General features: G+C 40.5%; 1 protein-coding gene across 1 annotated transcript in view; it reads left to right on the forward strand.

Annotated features, from left to right (window-relative positions):
* Positions 1–23756, forward strand: part of afdna (afadin, adherens junction formation factor a) — a 109724-nt gene that overhangs the window by 16990 nt on the left and 68978 nt on the right. Inside the window, 5 exon segments of the mRNA XM_039782328.1 lie at positions 17056–17251; positions 17402–17514; positions 17938–18095; positions 18340–18500; positions 22820–22977. Of these exon segments, the coding sequence (XP_039638262.1) occupies positions 17056–17251; positions 17402–17514; positions 17938–18095; positions 18340–18500; positions 22820–22977 (786 nt within the window).

The raw sequence follows: 23756 nt of genomic DNA on the forward strand, positions 1-23756 counted from the left end.
CCGTCGAAGCTCTGAGATCCTCGTTCAGATCCAATTTTTATCATCAGGGCTGTGAGATTCAGGTCAGCTAGAAGGAGGAGTAGGGACGGTCAGGAGGATGAGGAGAAGGAGTGACTTTGCAGTCTGCCAGGCTTACTTTGCTTCCATCCCAGAGATGCTGTTTGAAATGTTTCCAGTATTTTCAGTCTCGGTGTACAGAAGTGAAATTCTAATGTCTTTCTTCTATCCGAGGCTCTTTTGGTTTATTTGTTACACTCGGACCAGTTTTTGCTGCAGCAGCATATTTTGCGCCCGCCTTCCTTTGTTGGTCCACCCGACACCGAAGACCTGGGCATGGCCTGCTTACCAGCGCCATGGCAACATGACACCCAGCTGTGAAGTGGTTGCCATAGCAGCGTTCAGTAGCCTGTCGGTGTTGGGTTCCATCGGTGGCTGGCTACTATTCACGGGAGTGTCAGCTGTTGGGAGGCAGCACTGCGTGCAGGCGGACAGGCACCCATTGGTGTCACAGGATTTGTACCTCAGTCTGAAATGCACCTTCATGCAACGACTACATTACAATTAATTGATTTAGTAAATGGGCAGAAAATGAATCTGCAACTATTAAAGGTCCCGTGACATGCTGCTCTTTGGATGCTTTTATATAGACCTTAGTGGTCCTCTAATACTGTATCTGAAGTCTCTTTTATATAGACCTTAGTGGTCCTCTAATACTGTATCTGAAGTCTCTTTTATATAGACCTTAGTGGTCCCCTAATACTGTATCTGAAGTCTCTTTTATATAGACCTTAGTGGTCCCCTAATACTGTATCTGAAGTCTCTTTTATATAGGCCTTAGTGGTCCCCTAATACTGTATCTGAAGTCTCTTTTATATAGGCCTTAGTGGTCCCCTATACTGTATCTGAAGTCTCTTTTATATAGGCCTTAGTGGTCCCCTAATACTGTATCTGAAGTCTCTTTTATATAGGCCTTAGTGGTCCCCTTAATACTGTATCTGAAGTCTCTTTTATATAGGCCTTAGTGGTCCCCTAATACTGTATCTGAAGTCTCTTTTATATAGGCCTTAGTGGTCCCCTAATACTGTATCTGAAGTCTCTTTTATATAGGCCTTAGTGGTCCCCTAATACTGTATCTGAAGTCTCTTTTATATAGGCCTTAGTGGTCCCCTAATACTGTATCTGAAGTCTCTTTTATATAGACCTTAGTGGTCCACTAATACTGTATCTGAAGTCTCTTTTATATAGACCTTAGTGGTCCACTAATACTGTATCTGAAGTCTCTTTTATATAGGCCTTAGTGGTCCACTAATACTGTATCTGAAGTCTCTTTTATATAGACCTTAGTGGTCCACTAATACTGTATCTGAAGTCTCTTTTATATAGACCTTAGTGGTCCACTAATACTGTATCTGAAGTCTCTTTTATATAGACCTTAGTGGTCCACTAATACTGTATCTGAAGTCTCTTTTATATAGGCCTTAGTGGTCCCCTAATACTGTATCTGAAGTCTCTTTTTATATAGGCCTTAGTGGTCCCCTAATACTGTATCTGAAGTCTCTTTTATATAGACCTTAGTGGTCCACTAATACTGTATCTGAAGTCTCTTTTATATAGACCTTAGTGGTCCCCTAATACTGTATCTGAAGTCTCTTTTATATAGACCTTAGTGGTCCCTAATACTGTATCTGAAGTCTCTTTTATATAGACCTTAGTGGTCCCTAATACTGTTTCTGAAGTCTCTTTTATATAGATCTTAGTGGTCCACTAATACTGTATCTGAAGTCTCTTTTATATAGACCTTAGTGGTCCACTAATACTGTATCTGAAGTCTCTTTTATATAGACCTTAGTGGTCCCCTAATACTGTATCTGAAGTTTCTTTTATATAGACCTTAGTGGTCCACTAATACTGTATCTGGAATTGTCTCTTTCCCGAAATTCAGCCTTGGTGCAGAATTACAGCCACTAGAGCCAGTCCCACAATGAGCTTTCCTTAGTATGTGCCATTTCTGTGTCTGTAGTTATTGAGGAGGAGAGGGGGGGGGGGCTTGACCAACTGCCACTTTGCTCGTTTGAAAGCCATGATGTCTCTCTCTCTCTCATGGGTGGGCCAAATTCTCTGAGCGGGCAAAGCAGAGAAAGGGGAGGTAACCTTGCTCCTTATGACCTCATAAGGAGAAGATTCCAGATCGGCCCATCTGAGCTTCCATTTTCTCAAAGACAGAGCAGGATACCCAGGGCTCGGTTTACACCTTTCACCATTTCTAACCACTGGGGGACCATAGGCAGGATGGGGGAGCGCATATTAATGTTAAAAAACCTCAAAGTGACATTTTCATGCCATGGGACCTTTACCATAACCAATTCAAACAAAAAATGTAAAAAACTCAGTGGTTCGACCTTTTGAAGAGTGTGCATTTGCTTCTTTTCGGTGTCTTGTGTGATAGCAAGTTGAATGTATTTGAGTTTTGGACTGTGGATGAGACAAAACAACCATTTTAAAGATATTGCAATTCATATTTTTCTATATTTTCTGACATTTTATTGACACAAAGGTTAAAGAAAATAGTCCAGCCCATTGATTGCTAATAAAAATACTTTTTAGATGCAGCTACAAGTACCCTTAAAGTCATAGCGATACTAATAGAGTACTTCAGTCGATACTTTTTTTTCTTTTCCTGCTTCATTCAATACCCTTAATGAAGCATTCGGTTGCTTAAAATGCCTCTCGACCCCCCCCCCCCGCTATTTGCAGTCCTAATCTTTCCAGTTTTACAGTTGATCTTAAAACAGCAGTTATCAATGCAATCTCAACTCATCGTCCATTTACTCGCTTCTTCCCGGGCTTTCAACGTATCACACAATCTTAAACTGGAGTTTGCCTGGTTGTTATGGAACTTATGGAAGCTTTAGCATGTACAGTTATGAGCTTGAGTGTGCTTTTGACAATGAATAATGGAAAATGTAAACATCTGCAGTTCAATGACAGCTGAACACACGTATGTCTGCTAATGAAAACCATGAGATATGGGCGAAAGCTCTGGAGCAAGTGAGTAAGTCGATTTCGGGGTGACATTTTGTCAACGACAAAGTCTGTGCTTCTTTCTAGTTGAATGATTTACTGATTTGAGATTGCACGATCTACAAATTGTTTCATATTCTCCAGAATTTGTACCCAAAATCTCATTATCAATTTTCACTGCAGTGGTGCAGCCGTAATAACTTTCAAGTGAGGAAAAAAACACCTTTTAAATCCTTCAAAAGAATAAGAGAGCAGGAGGACCCATTTTACTGCAATGGACATTTCACATGGGACTATTATTATCAGATGACCTCTGAATTTGAGCTAATTTGCAGTGGAATTTTTACATGGCAGATTACCGACATGGCAGATTCACACAGGATTAAAAATCTTAACAGGACCCCAGATAATACTAGTCCCGTGTGGATAGGGCTTTAACGGCTACATTACACTGCATAGCATTACTGTTGAGGCCTTGGATTTACAGTACTCAAAATTGACTGGACGTGCAGACATCCTGATATATCTGCCTCTAGTTGGTTTATCAGATGGGTTTACTGTTTGGCTGTTTGGTCAGTCTCACAGTTTGTCACTACTTCCTCCCCCCTGTTTGCACCAAAGTCATTGCAAGGCTGAGAGAGAGAGAGAGATGTGGGCGGACCTGCATAATTCAACGCCTCATCCCAAGTGTGTGTGTGTGTGTGTGTGTGTGTGTGTGTGTGTGTGTGTGTGTGTGTGTGTGTCGTGTTCGGTTCGTGTCGTGCATGTGTGTGCACACTCAGTGCCTTCCTAAGAGTTCTTCTCTATATTCTCTGCACGTTGGGACCTTGAAAAAATGCCTGGTAAGGTCACCGTTGTGCTCACGTTTGTGTGTGCACAGCACGCATGTGTTGTGTGTAACTTCATAGCCCTGATCATGAGGTGCCGTGTTTAACCAGGCCCTCTGTAAACCACGGCAGACTCTTATTGATCTATCTTGTACACACACACACACACACACACACACACACACACACACACACACACACACACACACACACACACACACACACACACACACACACACACACAAGCATGTGTGACCTTTCTGACTTTTTCTGAAGTCTCTTCTCTCTCTCTCTCTCTCTCTCTCTCTCTCTCTCTCTCTTCCTTTATAGTTACTGAGAATGAGAGCGAAAATATCAGTAAATGGAGCAGAAGTGAATGCTTCCTCTCATTATCCAGTTATTTTCTGACTCGCGCTTTGAACGTTTCCACCACAGTTAAACCGATATGGCTTTGTCACAGCTGATACAAATACCTATGCTCATATTTTTAGATGCATTTAATGTCTAACATTCATTATATTTAGTTGTGACTAATTTAATGCCATAAAGAAATGAAAGTACTGTGAAATCTCAAATGGTGATCTCTGTATTTACAGCTGCAAAATAAATCTGGCATGAATTTGAAATAGCCTTTTGTTAGAAACAGGCCTCTTTGTTATCAGTATGTTTCATCATATTTACCAGAAGCACTGTTTTCATTTAATCATTTATTTATAGTTTCTACTTTGGTGTTTTCTACGACGAACGCCGTGCCACCAGTAACCAGTGACATAGCTCAAACACCGTGTTTGTGGTTCGACTGGTCATGACTGTTTTCCAATATGGCGCCCTGCATGTAAACATGAACGCTACTGTCTTTATAATCTATCTTTTTAATAAACTATCTGTACACTTACAAAGTTCTCAATGCTTCAGATTACATGTAGGGGCCCTCATTATGCTACAGTGGAAGTGTGGTGATATTTTGAGCCTTGTTAGTGGTATAAAATAGTGTTTTACCCTGTGCCCCGAAAGCTAGCGTTAGCAGCTAACTACTGGTTTGCGGTAGCTTGTTTCAAGCTAGGGGCACATTTGATTAGCATGAAAACATATCCCAGAGAACGGTCGACTCGGTACACAGTTAATAACCCCTAGGTTCATTTTGCGCCGTAATTGTCCTTTTACAGATAAACTTCTTGTACGGATGCCTGAGATAATACATTCTAGTTAACTAGTACACATCTAAGCAATCAAACTCCAGCATTTCATATCTGGATCAGGTTGATATAAGGCCAATATTAGACCCACATATTGTCAGCCATTAGTTGCATCATTGGTAGTCTAGATTCTACTAACTGCACCTATAAACTACTCACCTTTTTTGGGAAGAAAGACCTTGGAAGGCACCAGCACATTCTGTATTTCTGCACATCCAACTTGCAATAGCAGAACCATGCTGTGTTGTTTTTATATACTAACTTTTGAGCTGAACCAGTGATGTTCATTGGAGAACAATGGCTGCTCTGTGATGGTCAGCAGCCTGGGCCTCTCTTTATTAACATAGTTTTTTGTGTGTGTGTGTCTGTGTCTAGATCAAATATAGATAAAGATCCCAGTAGTTTGCACAATATTCCCGATCCCCTACATTTAGGACTAGCGTTGTCCTAATGGCTAAAGTTGCGGTTACCTTGGTTAGCAGTCTCCTTCAGCCTGATATTGCCTCTAGAGGAAGACTTGCCAGACATTTTTATGTAAAATATAACCTTTAATGTTTCGAAACTACTGTATTTTTGACAAATTCTCTCACAGTTATTACAGTTGTATTTACAAACTAATAAAGATTGTTAAATATATGAGGAGTGCATGTGAAGACGTCTCATACCAGTCTCTCAGTAGTTTTATTTATGCTCTGCTCTAGAGCTGAATGATCAGTCAAAATGCAAAAAATAGCAGGTAATGACCCGCTGCCTTTTCGGTTTTATTTTATTGTAAATTAAATATCTTTGGTTGGACTAAACAAGAAATTTGAAGTCCTCACGTTGGCCAGGTTGCAGTCCAACTTAGAGTGATTTATGGTCCAATATATTCAATATTTTGTGTGTTATAACTACTTTTGCGTACTAGAACTACTCTGCGTTTGTCTTATTTTAATCATTTTGCAGCCGACATGTAGGCAAATAAACGCAGTGCATTATTTGAATATTTTGGAGATTGTATGTAGGTTCAGAACGGTCACATTTACAGGTGATGAATAACAAGGAGACAAGGTGTGTCTAAGAAGACATGTTTTAAGGTAATGAAGCCTCTTATGACGCTGTTAGTGAAGTTAACAGCCATGTCGGCTATACATCATGTCTAATACCAACTGTGGGGTTTACTCTGTATCTGTGGGTATGAATGAATGAGATGGTAAGACAGGACACAAGCTCATCAGCTCTTAACGGCCTTTCTTATGGCCATTTACCACACACCCATTTGCACACAGTGATTTCCTTCTATGCATTTATCTGCCAGCCTTTATCCTTGTTGGTTGCTTATGGAGGCGTTGAGGCGGTGAGCAGGTCTGATTTGTGGCCAGGTGTCACCACCGGGTCCAGACGATTCATACAATACCTTCCCACAATGCCTTACTCTGTCAGGATGACTGGGTGAGCTGGATGGAAGAGGGGGAGGTGGAGGCTTGGACGGCTCGATACCAAAGCAGAAACTCACCTGAAACAAAGAGGCTTTTCTTTGCAGCCACAGAGGAAATGTGTGCATTTAGTATTTTCATTCATTCAGGACAACCGGCCTCCTCTGCCTGCCTTTGTTTCCCCCGGTCGTTCAGGTTGTTGTTGTTGTTGTTGTTCTGCAGGAAATTCAGTAATTCCAGATTGGTACTGTCACCGTATTCAGTAACAACTTTAAGATGTAATTATAGGACAAGACTGCTTTGCTTCTGTAATATTTCAATATTTGGCTTCTTTCTTTGGTCAAAAAGTCTATCGAGAGTGGGAGTGGCTATAGTGTATATAGATCATAGGTTACATTCGAACTGTTAGGGGTGTAAGAAAAAATTTATACACTTAAATGTTTTATATAGCAATACTGTATTGATTTTCAAAAACCCAGTATCGATTTATTTTTTAGTTTACGTGCAAAAATATTCATGTAAGACCGTGCTTCACGTTTATGTTGTGTTTAAACCCCCTACCGCTAGATGGCTATGCTGGGATGCACCACTAGTGTCCTTGCCTAGCAGTGCCCAGCAGTGCCTGACTTTTTACTAGAAGCTAACAATGTAGCTATGGCTGAACTTTGGCCTACTTTAGCATATAAATATTAGCTCACTAAGAACCTGTGAACCACAATCCCAAACTTTGATTTTCTGTGTACTGAATTGTTTACCTAAAGTAAACTTCTTTGTCTTTTTTTTTTTTTAAATATTAGTTTTTCTAAAATTATACTTTAAAAAAATCCCAATAAATCGCCTTACTCACAGTATCGAAATATGTTGCAATATATTGAATCGTGACCCATGTATTGTGATACGTATCGTATCGGCAGATTCTTGCCAATACACAGCCCTACTAACTGTATGTGTCTCCCCATAGACAGTTGAAAAAAGGTCAGCAATAGATCAACAACGGCTCAAAGTTTCCTCCCTCTGTTCCCCTGACAATAAGCGATCAAACGGCGGTAGTCTGTGCTCAGATGCGGGTCTGTTTAGGGAATGTTTGATGGGAAGAATGTCTCACATCTTGTAGCCTACGAGCCAGTTTAGCAAATTGAATTATGCCGTTTATCTTCCGCCCACATTTTATTCTAATGCTATAATGTTGAACGTTTCAAATGTCCAGGCTTACATTCTTTTGCCATTGAATAACTGTTAAAAAGCATGTTGAATAATTAGGAATCCAACTTTTTGACTTTGGGATAACCTAGGGTTTATGTGGTCAAATCTGTCCTTTATGTGTTTAGACTGGCGAGCAAGCTGTACTGCTGTTAGAAGCAAAGCTGTTCATGTCAATACAATGCACGTTCAGGATACTGTATGCAGGGATTAGTAGTGTTATAATTCAAGCTTCAAGGTCAGCATTTGAATAAAATGCCTTGAGGCCTCATAACTTTAGTAATGAGTTTGTTTAGCACAGCATGCTTGTTCTTAGATGAAAGCAGAACAGTTACCACTATCAACTGCATCCCACCCAAACACTAGGATGTCATAATCATGTATATCCTGTTGTCATTTTCTTCATAATAATTACAATATTTGAACATAAATCCAGTTTGTGCAGTCTTAAATGGGCCCTTGGAAATAATGAATATGTAAAAGCTGTAGATAGACTGAGCTACATTTCTGCACTCCCCCTTTTTTTTTTCTTCCTTTTCCTTGAGGCCATGTCCTCAACCCTATTGAAATGTGTAAGACAGGAGGCGGATTTGAGTTTCTGATGATACACCTGCAACCGCAAGTATCACTGAGATATTTGACACTGTGGATAATGCGCTGTAAGCCAGGCATCCTTTTGGCTATTTAAAGCAAAAGGTAAAGTAATTCTCTTGCTTCATGTGATGGGATTCTTAGTCTTCGCCCTTCTCCTCCTCCTCCTTTCTTTTTCTCCATCTGTCGGTGTGTTTGATCCGATGTCTTTGAAATGCCTCTGCTGCTGGGATCTGATGTGGGATGGGTTCCCCCTCCCCACATCTTGAGTTAAAACCTCGATCCAGCTGACCTTAGACACAGGCTTAGGGAGGAATCCCCCCATGTTACTGCAGGTGGGGCTGCAACAATATTGACTCAGGAACTCAGTTCATTTTATTAGGCTCATGTTCGTCTGTGTGTGTGTGTGTGTGTTGTGTGTGTTATTGTGTGTGTGTGTGTGTGTGTGTGTGTGTGTGTGTGTGTGTGTGTGTGTGTGTGTGTGTGTGTGTGTGTGTGTGTGTGTGTGTGAGGAGAAGACTAAGATGACGCACAGCAGCTGGAATCTATTCTCATTTTCAAACAGCCATCATCCAGAAAGCCCCTCTCCTCCCTTCTCTTTAAATTCATCTTTTAATATGCCAAAGAAGAATCCAAATTCAAGTATTCAGTGTCTCCATGGAAACTGGGGTTTAACCTTTTTCTGGTTTGCCAGTATTTGTCTTTAATTTAACACAGGGCTGCAGTATCAGTGCAAGAGAAATCAGTGTTGCAAAACAGGAAAAAAAAGCTATTTAGTCTTAAGTGTGGGAAATAGAGCTGTGGTCTTTGGTATCAAGTAAAACCGCAGCTTGGCTTTAAACTGGGCCACATATTACCCAGAACAACTAGCGTTTGGGGCTGAAATGCCTCAAAATGTAGTGATAAGTTGTGTTTCTTATTTCCCACTGAAAAGACAAAAGCTGCCCAAAACTAGACTGAAAATGACAAACGAGAGTGAGACCCTGCCCCAAGATTGGGGGTTTATCCAAGAGCCAGTGGGCCGTGACAATATAATAGAAAACATTTTACTGCCTTTAATTGTTCCCCAACATCACAGTGAGCATTATCCCAAAAAGCGGAATATTTATAGGACATGTATTTCAGAGCACGACTACATAATACTGGTATTTCAGGAGCATTTTAATTAATTTGTATTCTCTGCAGGAGCAGAAATACAGTATTGTTTAATTTATAACCCACAGAAAGTAATGTAATTTAATTTCAAGGTATCTTTAATATCCCCGGAGGGCAATTTGGTTTACAGCCAGCAGTAATACATAAACACAATAAACAACATAATTACAAAAATTACATTTTAAGAAAGTAATTCACAAAGCTGATAGCAGCAGGAATAAATGACCTCTTTCGGTATGTATACAGCATGCATAGACTCTTCAGAAATAAACATTAAGATGTAACCATTTTATTTTTTTTTTCTTCCTTGATTGAAACGTTTGTATGATTGATATAAATGAATTTGGTTTGCATTTAGATCTTAGTGTTTGCCTCCAGTAGACCTTCAGACTTGTGCCTCCCATTAGTTTGTGGTAGTGTGTTTAAAGATTTATCACAGTATTGAACGGCAGTAAACGGGGCTATTGAATTGCTGTCCAGCCCAGTTGAGAATAGTCTACACCTTATCCTAAATACTGAATAGTATCTTAATTTTGTACCAGAATTCACTCAGACATGCAGCTATGTCTCCACACAGAGGCGTCATACTTGAACCCCAAAGTGGTTTACATGCTCGGAAATGGTGCTCTGGTTAGTTTCCTGAACACCTGATAACCCCCTACCCAGCACTCCCCCACTTTCTCACCCACACAAATATACCCAGGCTGTGTATGTAGCATGGGTTTAAAAATGGCTTTGGAGGCTTGCTGACTTTACTAGTAAGACGCAGAGTGAAAAGGTGATGTGGGAGAGTGATAAGAGTGAGTGAGACATGATGGAGAGTGTGGAGATAGTGACGGATAACAGTAAAGTGATAACTTGTGTGTGTGATGAAGTGCTCTGGCCGGTCAAGTGGGCTACAAGAAGGGTTTCTCATAAAAGTGATTACAGCAAGGTTAAATTAAGTTTGTAAATCAGCAGAATTAAGTAGTTTGTGGTTGTTCAGTTCAAAAAGACAGATTTCAGTCAAACGTTTAAAGGAACACGCCGACTTATTGGGACTTTAGCTTATTCGCCGTAACCCCAGAGTTAGATCAGTCCATACATACCCTTCTCATCTCCCTGCGTGTTGTAACTCTGTCTGACGCACCCACCGCTAGCCTAGCTTAGCACAGATCCCGGAGGTAAATCTAGCCTACTGCTCCCAATAAGTGACAAAATAACGCCAACATGTTCCTATTTACATGTTGTGATTTGTATAGTCACAGCGTGTACAAATAACAAGGTCACATGAGACATAGCCATCTTCTAACCGTATACAAACTGGGAACTATATTCTCAGAAGGCGAAGCACTGCTACTTCTGCTGCTTGGGCGGAGGGATTTGCTGGTAGCACCTGAGAAGCCCCATGGTGAGGAGCAGAGAGTAACAACAGTGCTTTTTAGGTGTTGCGCTAAGGAGCTTGGGAGCTACGGTCTTTCTAAACTATCTTTTTAATAAACTGTCTGTACACTTACAGTGTTCTCAATGCTTCAGTTAACATTTAGGTACCCTCATTATGCTACTGTGGAAGTGTGGTGCTATTTTGAGCCTTTTTAGTGGTATAAAATAGCGATTTGTTTTACTTTCCCTGTGCCCCGAATACTAGCGTTGTAAGCTAATCAGCGGTCCGCGCTAGCTTGTTTCCATCTACAAATGCATTCGATTAGCATGAAAACATGTCCCAAAGAATGATCGAGTGGGTACACATCTGCTATTAACTCCTAGGTTTGTTTTGCGCAGGAATTGTCCAATTATTTAATAAATTAGAAACTTTCAGCATAATACACAGTAAAAGATAGTCAGAGTCAGATAGTGTTGTGGGCGGGACGTGAAGTCAGACTCAGTGGGGAGTGAAACCGAAGCCGAGGGACGGACACAGAGCTGTAGCAGAGCCAAAGCAGCACACTTTTTAATTCATTAACTTTATCGGTTATCAGGCAAATAAAACGCTGTTACAGATAATCTGCAAACTGCCAAAAAACTGCCCGATAATCAGCCAGGGCCGATAATGGGCCAGGGCAGATAATAGGTCTATCCTTAGTCTTAATGTTGTTCCCCCACTGTTTTTAACACAGATACCGGCTCTCAACATTCATAAATGGAGACTTTACTGATATACAGCTGATGTATTAAACTGATATAATGCACAATTTTGAGCGTTATTGTATAAAGTCTTCAGTCACAGCTGTTTTCTCATTTTAACTCCACACGATGACTGGCCAATCGGGTCCAGAGTTGCCCTTTCTCACGTGTAGCACACAACAGGAGATTGGCCGTGTCAGACACGTCGTCAATTAAAGTCTCTTGCCGTTCCCTGAATTTGTTCCAGAATCTTGTTGTCTGTTTTTGATGTGGCTTTTCCAGTTATTATTAAATATCTGACCGATCAAGATACAATACAACCCCATACAGTACAACCAGAGGTAACTAGGACAGTTAAGAAAAGTATATCACCACAGAGTCATATTTCCCATACTTAATGTGCAGCTGAGCCTATATATTACACCAAAGCCTACATATGACTCAAGTGTAATAGTTTGTAAAAATGACTGTTTTATGTCAAATTTTAAATTTTGTTAAGACAAATGTACCAAATGCACAGTTTTCTATTCATGTATTTCTCTGTTAATTCAACACGAAGGAAGAATGGACATTTTCTTCATGCTAGGTGAATCCTATTTCCAGTTCCTTCCTGCGTCTATTTACAAACTTACATTCCACTAGAGAGGTGTGAATTTACTCAAGAAGAGGTGATAATAAAAGAGCAAATATTTGAACAATGTAGCTCTTTCAGAGTTACATTTAAAATGTTATTTGTACCTCCGATTCAATCCGGGTCTGAAATGAATTTGCTGGTTTACGAGCAAGAAAACTAAAGTTCCCTCAAAGTTTAATTCACCACTTCCACCTCCCTGCACACACACACATACACACACACACACACACACACACACACACACACACAAACATATATGAGAGACAGGCACCAGGTGGAATCTGGTTTTTACAGCCAGAAACTGAAGTGGACTCACTTTACCATACGGACACAGGCGTGATCTTCAACCTCTCCTCTGGGTGCCCTTTGACTTGGGAGTCACAGAGCAGCGGGCTTTCTCTACACGGATTACCACACGCACGTTCACGTGCACTTTTACGGATGAACGGTTTGCGCGTGAGTGGTTTTGTGTGATATCGAAAATGGCATGTGGTAGATTTTTTTTTTTTTTTTTAAGACCATAAAAGGGAACGTGGGAAGTATCTACTGAGGATGAACCAATGTGAGATTTCCTTCCATACAGGTTACAGAGAATTAAAATTCCCATGAACTGATATTTTATCTTTACATAAAACATATCTTTTTAAAGCTTATATCACCTGATATATCGGCCCTGCTGGTTCACTGACTGTCCTGGATTAAATGCATTTTTATTTGGGGTTATCAAAGAGTAAATAACAGAATTTTGTATTGGCAGACATTATTATATTGGCCAATAAATATCGGTAAATGGATAATCGGTTTACCGCTAATATATACAATGTGTCAACTAAAATGCACACACCTAAAGAAACACACAAACGTTCTCTCTCCCTGGTCTCCATCAGGTTTTATCTAACATGATAACGGCTATCGTGTGTGTGTGTGTGTGTGTGTGTGTGTGTGTGTGTGTGTGTGTGTGTGTGTGTGTGTGTGTGTGTGTGTGTGTGTGTGTGTGTGTGTGTGTGTGTGTGTGTGTGTGTGTGTGTGTGTGTGTGTGTGTGTGTGATTAATAGTCCTGTCTCACAAGTTTAGTCACAGGTATCCATCACATATCTTTGTTCGCCTTCTCGCTCACTCTGTCTGTGTGTGTGAGTGTGTGTGTGAATTCCTTTGCCGATGCCTCTGACTGGCACAGTAAGGAAGGAGGATTAGGGCGCGCACACTACAGTACCATATATTGTAGGTCTTATACACACACAGTGATTACACATTAGTTAATTAATTAATGTAGTGTATGTACACACTACATGTTGATCCGCTACAGACAGAAGTATCAAAGCGTTCCCTAAACCCCAGTTGATGATACCGCTGTACCGATTTGACTGGAAGTGTGTGTGTGTGTGTGTGTGTGTGTGTGTGTGTGTGTTTGACAGACAGCGTGTAGCAGGTCTTATCCGGGCTGCTGTTGTGTTTGAGACATACTGCTGCATTAGCCTTTTCTGTCGGCCCATGTGCTGATTGCGAAATAAAAAAAGCTGTTAGGGATTATTAGAATGAAAGCTGCAAATAGGATAAACTGAGTTTGTTCTTGTTTTTTGCCCCAACACATTTTAACATTTTGCAATGTTTAGCATTTAGCTGACACGCTCAAATAAGCTTTTCACATAAACAAGCTAAAAATGGTGCCCGAGGTCAGGCTTTTGCCCTTTAAAATTTGCTTGTCCTTTTGTCCCTTTTCTTGTACTTTTTCAAGCGAATAATTAACATTTTTCATTTGTGAAATGAAGCCAACATCAATTTAATAAAAATCCCTTAGCCTTGGTTGTGCACGCCCATATAGCTTTAAAGACAAGCCACACCCTTCACAATCACATTTGTTATTGGGTTGTCTGTGTGGCGTTCATCCAAATATGCCGTGGAGTCCTCATGCTAGTGGTTGTTGTAGTTAATTGTAATCTATGAACTATCCATATTACTTTAAGGCGACCGAATTAGTTAGAATCAGATTATCATAGAGAGGTTTGACTTATTTAGTGCTGTCAGAATGTAATTGAAAAATCTAATTAGGCAAAAAATTGGGAGTGTTAGCCAAAGGCCACAAAGTTGGCAAGTCTAAATTACATTTCCAAAGAAGGATACTGTACTTTGACAAAAAAATCTTAAAGATACACTCAATACTGCTTAAATGACAACCTTTTTTGTTGTAGTCAAATGGATTTCTTTCTCAAATGGCGAAACATTGAACATATTTATTACTAACCGTGGCCTTGCTATATAGTGCATTAACACTGGGCTATGGCTAAGAAATGTGGAAACGTTGGACTGGACCATTTTCAGGAGGAATCGGAGTGTAGGATTGGACAATAATGTCGAGGTGTGAAGTTTCAGGAGTTGGCTATGGTCTGTCAATATGTGCGTGTAGGACTGGATCATTGCCATGAACGTGGGGGGTGTGGGTATGGGCCATAACCTGGCGGCATGGGTCTGTTGGACTTTACCATCTCCTGGAGGCGTGGGAGAGTAGGACTGTTGCGCCGGACTTGAACTACATGTGTTTGTACTTGTCTATTCCCTGTGGCAAAAAAACAGGCTGTGGTTGGACTGGGCAGTGTGTAAATGATCCACTGCTGCCTCTTAGCTGGGCTTTGTTTGAACCCAAGTGGACTAGTGTCTCCACAGTAACCGTTACCAATGGTTACGCAACCCTCTATGACCCACATTCCAGCAGTAAATCACAACACACACATGCACACATTCCCGGCTCCGCCCCTTGCCTATCGAAACTATGCTCAGTATTTCCACTCTGCCTGACTGTCTCTATCAAATGTGTGTGTGTGTGTGTGTGGGGGGGGGGTAACAGGTGAGAAAGACTTGGATAGAAGAAGAAAGTTTTGTCTTTCATGTAAAGGAAAAAAAACATTTGCATCAGCAGCCTGTCCCTCTTTTTTTCTTACTTTCTCTGTCTACATTTATGAATCAGTGTTCACATCCTCTTACCGTCTTCTCTTAAATGTGTGACTGTATGTGATAGGGAGACCAAAATCCGACTTTAACAGTGTAGAATGAATCTAGTTAAATCTAATTTAAACCTTTACCCTTTATATCTCACACACACACACACACACACACACACACACACACACACACACACACACACACACACACACACACACACACACACACACACACACACACACACACACACACACACACACACACACTCATTCAATCTGTCACATTAAATGTTGTTTGGCCAGTTCTCTGCCCTGCAAAAATGCTGCCAAGGTGTCTCTTTCAAATTCAAAATTGCTTTGTTGGCATACTGACAGGAAAGATAGCTACGCTGTAGTAGAAGAACCACAGTCAGGGTTTTCCCGCAGCTGCTTTTGAAGGCACACCATTCTCTTCTAACAACACGGACAAGAACACATTTGTATGCAATAAAACCTGAGGGAACTTAAAGGGAAAAGGGGGCAATTTTCTTTAGTAAAACTATAGCTATAGTTTAGTTCAGCTATAGTTTTACTTCATTATTTAGGGGTATACCGTGAACACAGTCGTGTTGTTCAGTGCTGTTGAGGTTGCTTTATAGTCTGGTAGGTGTGATAGGTTAACATTGCGTACATAACGTTTTGACTTCACTGGGGTGGTACAGGAACATTTGGTTTTTGCTGAGAGTGAGATTATGTCCTCCTATTAATTTTGAGCACATACTAGCTTTTTAGCATCTACAAGCTCCCTCCCCGAGATCTAAGGCTTTCTAAGACCGTTTTAATGGCAGTTACAATGAAATGTAAGGCCATTTTCACAGCTGAACCTTAACGAATGCACACACGCATGCTGTGTCAGCACTGTGGTACATATCAGGACTGTGTGTGTGTGTGTGTGTGTGTGTGTGTGTTTGAGACATTCTTGTTCTATAGTAGACTATGTGCAGAGGGAACTTTCAACATGTAGGCAATAAATTTGCACCTACATGCATGACCGTGTAGATAGCCCTGGGTGTCAATTTCAGCCTGCTGCTTTCACATCCTATATTTGGCGCCGTCTGTGTTTAAGCATGTTTATTATTGTGTGTGTGTGTGTGTGTGTGTGTGTGTGTGTGTGTGTGTGTGTGTGTGTGTGTGTGTGTGTGTGTGTGTGTGTGTGTGTGTGTGTGTGTGTGTGTGTGTGTGTGTGTGTGTGTGTGTGTGTGTGTGTGTGTGTGTGTGTGTGTGTTTGTAAGATAGATAGTGGTTTCCTAAGACCAGCACTGTAAGATAAAACAGACAAGTTAGCTAAAACACAATACCTAGTAACGCTTTATTTATGAGCCAGGAAGTGAGGACGTTTTCTGTCATTTGGCGCTTATTATAAAACATATATATATATATATATATATATATATATAACCAAAAGCTGCATTGAAACCCAAGCAAATTGAAGTAATTAATTGGAAGTGTATATATTGGATAGTTTCCGTATAATTAATTCCATATACATAATTCTTTCCCAAAAACGTTTTAAGAAATAGTGTTATTGTAGTCAGTGGCGGCGCACAACACAGGTGCATGTGGTTTGACAGCCAGGACAGTGAATGACAAAACCAACCTTTTTTATGTCGACACACATCCTGCTGACAAACTCCACTTCTTGGTTCTCAGCCAGTGCTGCTTCTCTCTCACCTTACTGCACAGTCCTGCATTAATAATGACTGCTTTCAGTTTTTTATAATGTAAAAATAATGAGGGGCATTTAAATCCCTAGTCTTCTTTAATGCCATGATATTCACAGTAAATTGGTTTTTTTATATATATATATATATATATATATATATATATATATATATATATATATATATATATATATATATATATATATTCCAACTATATGTGTTTTTTAGTTTTTTTGCACGTAAACAATAACAAACTGACTCTCTGTCTCTTGAACAGGACTTGGAGTTCCATGGCGTGATGCGGTTCTACTTCCAGGACCGGGTTGCCGGTAACTTTGCCACCAAGTGCATCAGAGTGTCCAGCACAGCGACCACGCAGGACGTCATCGAGACGTTAGCTGAGAAGTTCAGACCAGACATGAGGATGCTCTCCTCGCCAAAATACTCCCTTTATGAGGTCCATGTCAGTGGCGGTGAGTCCTATAGACGGGTAAAAGGGGTTGACCTACTCAACCAAGCCCCAAAGTAATCTTAACAGTTTAATGTTTCAATGCTAGGAATAGTAATAATTTGACATGGTTGACTCTCAGATGAACTGGTGCGTTTGTGTGTGTGTGTGTTAGAAGAGCGTCAGCTGGACATGGACGAGAAGCCTCTTGTTGTTCAGCTGAACTGGAACAAAGACGACAGAGAAGGACGCTTTGTCCTGAAGAACGAGAACGACATCCTTCCCAAGGTGGGCTACTCTGTCTGTCGTCGTCTCTTAACCTGCTTGACTAGCCAGACCCTCCTCCGCGGCGCTGTGGAGGAAGGTCTGGCAATGCGAGACTACTAGCGAGGGGACTCATCCATACATGTATCCATCAGAAAAATCACCGAAAGCACCTACAGCTACTGGCAACATACATTATCTAGCATTTCTGGATGTGGTTTTGCACCATTGGCCAGCTATATATCTGTAATACAAATTCCCTTATTCTGATCATATTTTGATCTGTGGTCTGTCAAAAATGTTTCTATTAAATGTAGGTAATAACTAACTGTAGTAGACGTAAATAAATAAGGTTTAGAACAAAATTTTTCCTCATTCAGTTTGTTCATTTAGTCATAAATTAGTGTATAAGAGCACGTCATTAACTCTACTTCCCCTCTCTACCAGAAGAGTCAGAGTAATGGGCCCGAGAAGGAGAAGGATGGAGTGATCCAGAACTTCAAAAGGACTTTGTCCAAGAAGGAGAAGAAGAAGGAAAAGAAGAGAGAGAAGGAGTCCGCCCGGATCCCCGATGGGGACGAGCAGACGCTCAGCCGGGAGGACGGGTAAGACACACACGCTCACAGTCATCCATCTTACTGTCCTGCCCTTACATCCTCTCAGTCCTTGGAGAGGATCTTGTTTTTTTTATAAGGGCAAGAAAAGCGCAGAAGGCTCGAAAAAAAGGAAAGAATTAGTGATTTAAACTTTGAACTTCCTGTTCCTCCATTTCTTAGTTTCTCTCTCTCTCTCTCTCTCACTTATTCTATCTTCTGGCCCGTCATTTGTCTTGCTCGTTTTCATGTTTAGGGAAAACAATCGTCTGGCGGCAGAGGTTTACAAGGACATGCCGGAGACCAGCTTTACCAGGACAATCTCCAACCCAGAGGTGGTGATGAAGAGGAGACGCCAGCAGAAACTGGAGAAACGCATGCAGGAGTTTATGAGCAGTGATGGGAGGCCCGACTCGGGTAATTAAACTGTTTGTTTAGCTTCTAATTCAACGCATCTTGTCAACTCGTGTACCCAGACCATTTTCTTCCAAGCCCAGCTTCCAGCCCAGCCAATCATACATACAGTTTACAGTCTCATAGTTCTCAGTTGTCGGAGAAAATTACATGTGGACATATGTTGAGGTATAGATCCAGATAAGGGTATGAAGAAACGTTCAGCCAGAGACTTTTCATGCAGCTCGCTAAGACAGGCCTTAGTCTACGAAGTAATGGAGAGCTTAATGATTTCTGTGCTCCTGAACTTCTCTGCAGAAACTGGAAAACTTGTTAAAAGGACAACCATCTCTGCAGCACAACATATTATAGCCTGCCAAGACAATGGTGAAGAACACTTAAGCAGTCTGAGACAAACAGGAGTAAACTTATTTAGTTAGATGAGGCAAAAATCCAACTCCTTGTCCTGGTTCCGGTCTTCTGAATCTCCGCCCACATCCGATTTGTTAGACTAGATTTGGCGTTGTGCTCACTTGTGACCATTATTTCCAGGGGTTGGAGAAACACGTGACCAATCAGAGTTAAGTAAGCGGGATAAAGAATAGAGAAGTCATCTTTCAATCTAGCTACATAGCCGCGTTAATGAAAGGTAGTGACAGAAAAATGACAAGCGTGGATGAGATTGACACCGTTGTACGAGCTGTTGCAGCTAGACAAATGTAGTATATAAATCACAAATCGACAAATCCGCAACCTACGAGAGAACGCTGGACCTGGCAAAAACAAGTAGCACACATCACCTGGCTAATTCCTTCCCTACTGTGTAGCACAGCCTTGGTGGAATATATATAGGGACGCATCACAGCAGTAGGAGCTGGCAAAACCGATCAGGATTGAGGGGACAATAAATGGAGCCAAATCTAAAAACCTGCTCCCAGAGTAAATATGACATCATGCAGAGACTCAGGGTTGGATTGGCTTCGGGACAAGTGTGACTGTCCTTGTGTGGCTTAAAGGTGCTCTAAGCGATGTTGGGTGACATCATTTCTTGTTGACGTTCAAAGTATTGTCAAACAAAACAGAGCCTAGCTCGCCCCTCCCTCCTCCTCCTCCTCCTCATCCCGTCCCCTCCCCCTCCCTTCCGCGCACTAACCCCCCAACCAGGGTTCGAAATGACTTAGGACTCTTGGGGGGTCCCCTAAAATGTAATTATAAAAAATACTGAAGACTACCTTGCTACACTATATACTGCAGGCAAAATTATATTGACATATTTATATCTGGGCTGCTGTGAGCTGGCCTTTTTAACTGCATTCTATAGTGCAAAATATTGTTTTAATTACTATTATTATGGTAAAACATTTGGCTATATTAAATTAATTTGAAGGAAGACACCTGTGGACAATTGACCAATATATCTACAATTTCACCCAACAACAGCCATGGTATAACAAAGGCACAATTTACCCTTGAAAAAAGTCGGTGATCTTTCTTTTTCCCTCTTTCTCTCTCCATGATGCAGGATTCTAAATTAAGAAAAATAATATTAGCTTCCTAGATAGCTTACCAAGTGCTCATGTACACTCGTTCATCAAATTACATTCACTTTAATCAACTCACAGACTTGAATTAAGTCCTCGCTATCTTTCGTAATCACTGACTGGACAATTAGGTTGTTATGCTAGCTTTGAATAACTAGTCTAACTGCTATATGTCTGCTGTTAGCTGGCAGATTATTTGGCTTCATACCTATGCTTCATACACATACAGCTAGCAAGAAACGTTGACAAACGCACTCTTCTAATCATTACGTTACACTGGGTAGTTAGTTAATGCAACTTTTGATATAGGAACACCAACTCCAAATATTTTACTATAATAAGCAATTATTATGGAGATATAAACATAATCGAAGCACTTACAGGATTTTCATTAGGGATTTCACTCTTTGTGATGCTTCGTTTTTGCCGCGTTCAACAATAACATACGTGTCTCGCCATAGACTGTACTGTATGCGCCGGAGGACCACAACAACAATCTGTGATGCTATTAGCTGCCCTGATTGCTGCCCAATCGCGCTAGGAAATAAATTAATTATTGTTATAAATATAAAACGTCACTAAAGACCTATAATTTTCACAATCATTTTTAATGTTAAAAATATTTGTCGGGGACCCCCCAAAATCTAAAAATAAATTCTTATAGGGGGTCCCTAATGACTTATGGGGGGTCCGGGACCCCCCCAGACCCTCCTCATTTCGAACCCTGCCCCCAACCCCCATCCCCAAATCCTTCTTGTAGGTTATTGGCTGGAAGACTGTTTGTTATGTTTGGTGGTGCAGGTTGACCCAGTTTGTTTTTGTTGCTGTTTGTGGAGCCTGGGCTGTCTACAGAGACCGTGATTTTTTTTTTTAACCGTGTGTTCAGGGGACAGGCAGCTAGCGGATAGAGAGGAGATGTTTGCTGTATGTAACAAAAAATGTTGTAGCCTAAAAACACGGGACATCACTTTGAGCACCTTTTTTAAGGAAAACCTGGCGTGAACCCCAAAGAAAATCTGCATTGCAAACCTGAACATTACAGTTCACTGTCGTCCTTATCCAGTGTGACTGAGCTCAAGAAAGCTGCAAGGAGGCAGCTGGTATTGGAGGCAGAGGTGTTCTGCAGCTGTAATCACCACCAGTTGTGCTTATAAAAAGCAGTGAATGGAAATTAGGTTTTCATGTTTTTATTTTAATTTTTAATACAATAGTAAAATGCGTTTTCCCTGTCTATCCCTGATCCGTTTACATCAGCTGGTCCACAGCAGGCCATATGTTGTGGGGACGTCTCACGCTGTCGTGTTTACACACACACACAAAATAGACGTACGCACATGCCGGATGGATGAAACGAACGCGCTGGCTGGTACGGTGTGTGAGAGTCGAGCATTACCTAATCACTCTGCCAGACAGACAGATGGACCAGTGAACCGACTCTGAAAACAGCTTTAACCGCTGTCAACATACGGTAGACACAGGATGGCTTGTGGTTAGACAATGACGTTCTCCCAGCACAACGTGCTATTTTAAACCAGCTCATTTTATGTGATGCATCTGAAAACCCTGTTTGCTTTCCTGAAGACTCCCTTGTGGGTTTTACGAAGGTGATCATTTTTCTAGTTGACACATCACCGATGAAAGTGTGGTGTATATATATATATATGTATATATGTATATATGTATGTATATATATATATATATATATATATATATATATATGTATGTATGTATGTATGTATGTATGTATGTATGTATGTATGTATGTATGTATGTATGTATGTATGTATGTATGTATGTATGTATGTATGTATGTATGTATAGTGTATATATATGTATATTATATGTATATATGTGTATATGTATATTTAAAAAATTTATATATATATATATATATATATATATGTGTATATATATATGTATATATATGTATATGTGTATATATGTATATGTATATATATGTATATATATGTATATATATATATATATATATATTTCATGAGCACGTCAGTCTCGTCCAGATACTGGTTCTACTTTTTTTTCCAGCACTCAAAATTTCTTGTCATTTGTTGTTATATAGTCAAGTTAGTATCCTTGTGCAAAACCTGTTGGAATCTATTTCCAGGTTCGTTTCCTGTCATCTGAAAAACTGACATTACCATTATTTTCATTGGCATGGATTTTGCTAGTGCTAAGGAGGACATATTCTGTTCAGACCATGGTGGATTGATAATGTTTGATGTCTTTATTTGTCATACGCACACAATTACAGAAATCAATAGCATATATCTACTCTGTATTTATTTTCTTGACTGTAGCAGTACTTTGCCTTATTTATTCCTTTTATAATATATTTATTGTTTACTGTATTCACCTAACACCAAGGCGAATTCCTTGCAAGTGCAAACTTGCTCGGCCATAAATGTGATTGTGATTCTGAAAACGTCTGAATCGTTGGCATTTAAATTCTTAGTTCTCAAACTTCTTCCAACAATGCTCAAATATATATAAAAGTGGAAGTCACGAAATGAGAAACTAAAATAGTGCAGAAGTTAACAAATAAATATATTAATAGTCGCTAACTTTTCTTTTTGTGGGTTTTAGTACAAAAAGTGTTGGGAAGTGGCTTAACCTTTGTTTTGGGTCAGATGGTCAATTTTAAGATACTGAATTTACCATACAATATTTGTGTTTGAAGGGTTATTTCTGAATTACTTTTTGCTCTCTACAGTAAATCCTGATTTGGCCTTTTATTTGTTAGCTGGGTGCAATGACTAGCAAAATATGTGTTGTACTTTCCTGCAGGAGGCACTTTGCGGATATACGCTGACAGTCTGAAGCCGAACATCCCGTATAAGACCATCCTGCTCTCCACTAGAGACACGGCTGACTTTGCTGTGGTGGAGGCGCTGGAGAAGTATGGGCTGGAGAAGGAGAACCCCAGAGAGTACTGCATCGCTCGGGTAACAACATTAATCTTACTACAACTCCTTCACCCTTTACCTCGAGGACGTCATCACCTAAATACATCTCCTCCATCACAGTACATACCAAAAACCTAAAATGTGTTGTCTTACGCTCCAAGTTAAGTCAAGTTGAACTACTTTTACGATAACTTGGCTTTTGGAAAAAGCAGGTTTTTGTGACCCTCCAGCTGCAGTGGATGCCATTAAACAGATGTTGAGTCACATTGAGTATACTCGTATTTGAACACAGCATGCGCGCGTGCACGCACTTGTACTCCTCACAGCCTCTCCCATATCTATCCTGTCAGATGGACTCGTATGAAATAACTGCTGCTCCCACAGCCAATACAGTGGAAGACCCACTGACTGGTGTTAGTCAGTAGCAATTTGCTGATGAGGCTAAAGCACAGGGAAAGTCCATTAGGTTAGTGAGCATGAGGAATTAGCACTAGTATTTTAGCATGCCAGCTCTTGTGTTGAGGTTGTTTTGTTTTTTTGGTGGGGGGGGGCGGCGGATGTCAACTGAGATGAGACAACTGGATGAAGAGATGTAGGATGGCTGTTGTAGACCGCAGGCAGCCCTGAAAAGAAATACAGCAACATTGCAATATTTATGAAGCCTGAGAACAGCATCATTTCATTGGGAAGAGTACACCTATGGGAGAACTGCTCTTATGACAACTTAAAAACTAGTGTTCTGCCATATAGTAGTCATCTCCTGGCAATAAAATCCAGTAGTATTTATTAAATTATGTTTAAGACAATCTAATGTGGTG

The sequence above is a fragment of the Perca fluviatilis genome, chromosome 18 (assembly GCF_010015445.1).
Source record: "Perca fluviatilis chromosome 18, GENO_Pfluv_1.0, whole genome shotgun sequence".
Lineage (NCBI taxonomy): Eukaryota > Metazoa > Chordata > Actinopteri > Perciformes > Percidae > Perca > Perca fluviatilis.